Consider the following 6000-nt stretch of genomic DNA (forward strand, 5'->3'; position numbering starts at 1 on the left):
ATTCATAAATATTTGACAAAATCGTATATACCCGCTTTAAAGGTTTAGGTTAGATTATCCCGCTTAGAATGACGTCGCCATCTTGACTATCATGTGATTACCCCATCTGATTGTGAGAGAAATAACTTTGCTAATCATCTTCTTGAACTTAAACCGAGGTGTAGATTGTGTCTTAGTGACAAATGAACGCGGAATTTATATGATGAGAAACTAGATAATGTATTGTCATAACGTTCGATTGGAGCAGGTTTGGGTTCGTAAAATTTTAAGTTAATCTTTTGTGTTTTGTAGTTGGTAAATTTGTTATAAATTTAAACTTATATATCTAAAATTCTTTGCATTGCTGTCTTTAACTTATTTTTTAACATATTTTTATGATTATTTTACTTCAGAAATACTTGGAGAGTGAAACGAAAATTAATCGGATATGTTGACGTTCATCCAATTCAAATGGAATTTGATAACACCATTGATATTCTGTACTCTTTCTACATACATTCTGTACAAGTTTTTTTATGCGTCCTAACTGCAAGCAGCCAACACCAACTCGCACTAAAAATGAAGACCCGCGGCTATTTACGCGAGAAGCAAAATGCCAAAAGATAGTATGTGAAATATGTGAGTCTTCGCATGCAAAGGCATATTGCATGCAGTGTAAACAATATATGTGCTCGTCATGTCATTGGTATCATGGCATGTTTTTTGTCACTAGATATCACACGACAGTGACGCGGGAGACGTTTAACTCGTGCCATGCATGTAAAAACGACAATGACAATTTTTATACGAAACATCTTGCTTTGGAATATACAGATATTGCATCGGATTGCTGCTGTAAATTTATATATTCAAATCATTCAAAAACCTGCACTTCTGGTACTATATTCATTGGAGCAGTAAACACAATGCATGACTTTTATTTTGTTAAACGAAAATTTTCTGTTGTTGATAACATTAAAACAGAATGTATTGTTGTTCAAAGCCGTCAACAGAAGATTGAAATGGCTCAGAAGAAAATCGACGACTATCGTTCTTGGCTACAAACTACGTGCATATCAGACATGCATTTGAACAAACTTTGGATTAGCACTGGGGACAACCGGATTTATCAATTAGACATTCAAACTAAAACGTTGACGACAGCTTTTATTACTGAGGGTGCATGCTATGGATTTGCGTTATTCGATGGCGGTTTTGCGATCATCGTATTATCTAAAACGGACTATGATTTATCTGAATGGCAAATTAAGTTGTTTACGCGATCTGGAGTTCTTAAGGGCGAGTTGGCAGACAAAACGGAGAAGAACCTGTTGAAAACTCCGAAATACCTGCAATCAAATGCTAATGAAGACATTTTGTATAGCTCTGATAGCGGAACAAACTCTGTGATTGCAATAAATTCGCGTGGTCATGTTCTTTTCGTATTCACTTCTACTTCTATGTTTGCACCAGGAAGTCTCGCGGTAGATTTGGAAGGTAATATTTATGTTGCCTGTGATCAAGGTGTGTTGCAGATTCATAAAGACGGGGAAAAGAGCAGATTGGTACTGAAGCTTAAGGATAATAAGCCTGGCGTACAAGCAGTTTTCTTTGACAGAAAACATAATTGTCTTGTTGTTTTAAAGGACAGTAAAACAGCTAGTGTATTTCGCTTCGTAGATTGCATCAAGAACGTATCAAACGCATCTGATTTCAACAAACAAGAATGATGTCAGAGACCGATGTATACTAAATTACAACGAATATTTGTTTTTCCAAAACGTTATGACTATTCTGTATTCCTTAATTATATTTTAGATTTTTTATTGCATTTAGTTTCATAGAAGCTACTGCAACAAAGCTTTTTTCATACAACAGTTACTGTTACCGGGGGAGAATCGCGATGAGTTTATTTTTCTACTACATGATGCTATGTATCAACTTCTTTTAAAATAAAGACTTACTAATTGTGATTTTTGTTTCATGACATTCTTTTGATTTGGTCTACATGCGACTATGGAGTGTTTAAATGGTTATTAAATTGAAAAGTAATTCATTTTATTCAATTGTATTTTGATGCTATGAGGTTGAGTTTTATGTACTCTAATGTTATTTATAAACCAAAAACAAATTGAAATACATCTCAAATGTTTTGCTTTGTACGTTCCAGGGCGAAAACCACAGTTTTATTATTTTATTTGTAATGTTTGTGTTGTATGTTTTATCCAGTTTGTATAGTTAATCTGTCAAGCGACTTACCGTAGTATTCTTGATAATTTCTCTGGGATTTCATTGTTTTCTTAATTAGGTAAGAGCGCCCTATTACTAGTTTCAATGCCAATGCTCAAATGTGCAAAGACTGGTTTAAGGTCATGATCATATTTGAATTCAGGTGTGACATGTGATGTGCTTTGGTCCGATGTCTAATTGATGGGCAATCGGCCACTTGCTATAAACTAAGGACCTCATGGTGGTGTTAATAAATGTCTTTTGAAGATGAACATTGGATTTCACTGTGCACATATTCTTTGTATAGACTGAAGATTGTATATCAAACTTTAAAAGCTAATCTGCGGATCTCATGTATTGAAAGTCAATGTGTTGAACTTCTTTATTTTACTGATTCTCTATGACTGCCAAGTTAGAGTTTTCGTAAGTTTGGAACTTGCTTGGAAAGATGGTTTAGAAATACGACGCTCTCCACACAAAACACATGCCTTTGAGTGATACCATGCTACTGCACTAAATGAATAAAGTGTGTATTGCATGATACAGTGGAGCCTTTAATAGATCAAACCAACAGTTTGGCAACAGGCAATGTGAAGACAAAATAGGAAACAAATGCATGTTTAATTTGATATATGCTTATGATAAAAATGTCGATATAAATCTTAATGAGATCACAACTAAACTATTAACAGGCTCTTACGTGTTGAGACAATTAAACTCTACCCTAGATCGCATAAATGTGCACTGGCGCGTCGCAAGTTTCGAACCGAATGGAATTATTGGATGCAACGTTGTAATATACCACAATGCAATATCAAATGCAAAATATCAAAAGCATGTGCTTTGTTGCTTCAGATACTAAGTAATTTATTTATCCCGCGCCCAGACATGTTCAAATTTGAACACAATTGCATATACCAACTAATGGCCTTTTTGTTTAAGAGAATATTGTTTAAGTTATATCACCATAGGCGTCTATAAATAAGTGATCTAAGGGGCATTGCCAGTTTTTACCACAGGGGCATGCATGATTTAAACAAACTTTGTAAATGACCAATACGATGTTACAAACTAAATATGAAAACAATGACCATTGCGGTATCATAAAAGATTGTTACAGCTTATTTACTGTTATATGCCTGTTTAAAGCATGTGATTACTGCGACAAGGCCAGATAAACCACAGGACCGCCGTATATGATATCACCTATGTACTATCAAAACTGTAAGCCTTGTGGTTTCGGAGGCAAAGATTTTGTTGTTATCTTTATAACTCAATGTGAATTATGCGACCTCCAGAACAGGGCCAGTTTTTACTCCAGGGACATAAATTGAATAGACTAGGTAGACGACCACCGTACCATGTAAGATGTCCAATAGAGAAGAGAATAGTATTTTTAAGTTTTCAATAGATACATATATCAAAAACTAATGACTCACAGGGCCCGGCCAGTTTTGATTTCAGGGGCATGATTTGACAAACTGTTTGAGAATAACCATAGAAAGTTACATGTCAAATACCTAACCTCAGAGATTGTCTGTGTATTTTTTAATATATACATATAAATAAAACAAGAAGCCTCCAGGATATGGCAACTTTTGACCCCAGGGACGTTATTTCAAAACAAAACTTGGAAGACGACCACCATATTATGTTATATTCCAAATACCAAACTTCTTGGTCTGCAGCTTGAGTTTCACTTCTTTATATTTAGGGTTCCTTGATCATTTTTTTTACAGTTTTCACTACATACATATTAGGTAAAACAAGTGACTCCTCGGGCGTGGCAGATTTGCTTTCCATGGACATTATTTGAACAAACTTGATCCCTAAGTATGTTAGACAGAGACAAAGGTACCAGTGCATAGCATGTTAGACTGAGACAAAGGTACAAGTGCATAGGATGTTAGACTGAGACCAGAGCATAGCATGTTAATCAGAGACAAAGGCACCAGTGCATAGCATGTTTGACTGTGACAAAGGTACCAGTGCATAGCATGTTAGACTGAGACAAAGGTACCAGTGCAAAGCATGTTAGACTGTGACAATTATACCAGTGCATAGCATGTTAAACTGAGACAAAGGTATCAGTGCATAGCATGCTAAACTGAGACAAAGGTACCAGTGCGCAGCATATTTGACTGTGACAATGATAACAGTGCGCAGCATGTTTAACTGTGACAATGATAACAGTGCGCAGGTACTGGTTCGTAGCATGTTAGACTGAGACAATAGTACTGGTTCGTAGCAGGTTAGACTGAGACAATTGTACCGATATGAAGCATTTTTGACTGTGACAATGGTACCAGTATGAAGCATGTTAGACTGTGACATTGGTACCAGTATGCAGCCTGTTAGATTGTGACAATGGTACCAGTGTGTAGCATATCAGACTGAGAGAATGGTAACAGTACGTAGCATGTTAGACTGTGAGAATGGTACCAGTATGTAGCATGTTAGACTGTGACAATAGTACCAGTATGTAGCATGTTAGACTGTGACAATGGTACGAATATGCATCATGTTAAACTGTGACAATGGTACCAGAACGCAGCATGTTAGCCTGAGACAATGATACCAATACATAGCATTTTAGACTATGACCATGGTACCAGTACGCAGCATGTCAGACCAGTAGCATGTTAGTGACAATAACAATGACAATTGTGTCATTACGTAGCATGTCAGACTGAGACAATGGTACCAATACGTAGCATGTTAGACTGTGAATATTGTAGCAGTAAGTAGCATGTTAGATTGTGACAATGATACCATTACGTAGCATTTCAGAGTGAGACAATGGTGCCAATACATAGCATATTAGACTATGACCACGATACCAGTACGCAGCATGTCAGACCAGAAGCATGTTAGACTGTGACAATGGTGTCATTACGTAGCATGTCCGACTGAGACAATGATACCAGTACTTAGCGAGTTAAAATGTGACAATAGTACCAGTATGAAGCATGTCAGACTGAAACAATGGTACCAGTATGTAACATGTTAGAGTGTGACAATGATACATGAACAAAGCGTGTTAGACGTAGAAAATTGTGCCAATACGTAGCAAGTCAGACTGTGACAATTATATGTAAAGACTCAGATATAATTCCTCTAATTGGTGTTTGTTTATATTAATTATAAATTGGCCTTTTTTATTTAGTTTCCAGGCAGGGCGGCTAGTATTTTTTGTATTTACTGGTTTTTACTTTAAGGTTGCACAGTGGAGATGTCCCATGATCGCACATTGTGACCATCTGAGAATAAATGGTCAGTTTCCATACGTTCAAAATATGTCATAAAGTTGAAGCCCTCGGCAGTTGCCAATACATAATCAATGACTGATTTGTCCCTGTAAGTAAAAGCGCCAGTTAAATAATCTGCCATTCATGATAAACATACTATTGTTTAATACATATTCAGGTGTAAGAAACCGTGGGTGTTTGTACGTTTGTCCTTAGAGTTTCTAGTGAGATGGACAGAAAGCTTTTCAAGTATAGTATGCTTCAAATTGTCATTTTCGAGTTCTACGTCTATTCCAAAAAGTGAATTAGTGTGGGGATCAGTATGAATGAAGTCTTTAGTGTTCCTACTCTACTATTCGCATCTCCAGCTATATTTATTGCTATTACGATATGAGCCTCTTGCCCTCAAGTCTGTTAAATTCATCGGGGGAGTAAATACGCGAGTTTTCAGGGGGTATATAAATCGAACCTTGTGTGTGTCAAAACCAGTTATTGTATTATCAATTTTTAGCCATAGAAAATATTCTGTGGGACGAGGTAGAAC

General features: G+C 36.4%; 1 protein-coding gene across 3 annotated transcripts; it reads left to right on the plus strand.

Annotated features, from left to right (window-relative positions):
• Positions 1-114: 114 nt before the first annotated feature.
• Positions 115-1952, plus strand: LOC127870332 (uncharacterized). Of its 3 annotated transcripts, none has more exons than XM_052412959.1 (2): positions 115-253; positions 393-1952. In XM_052412959.1, the coding sequence occupies exon 2, from the start codon at positions 516-518 to the stop codon at positions 1707-1709; it is 1194 nt and encodes a 397-aa protein (XP_052268919.1). In that variant the 5' UTR covers positions 115-253; positions 393-515; the 3' UTR covers positions 1710-1952. The 3 variants fall into 3 exon arrangements, with proteins under 3 accessions (XP_052268919.1, XP_052268921.1, XP_052268920.1); XM_052412961.1 differs by having other exon boundaries at positions 143-247; XM_052412960.1 differs by having other exon boundaries at positions 143-232.
• Positions 1953-6000: the final 4048 nt, after the last annotated feature.

Source organism: Dreissena polymorpha, chromosome 2, assembly GCF_020536995.1.
Source record: "Dreissena polymorpha isolate Duluth1 chromosome 2, UMN_Dpol_1.0, whole genome shotgun sequence".
NCBI lineage: Eukaryota > Metazoa > Mollusca > Bivalvia > Myida > Dreissenidae > Dreissena > Dreissena polymorpha.

Excerpts from the sequence above, each read along its gene's own strand:
- LOC127870332 (XM_052412959.1), top strand. The coding sequence starts at position 516 with ATGCGTCCTAACTGCAAGCAGCCAACACCAACTCGCACTAAAAATGAA.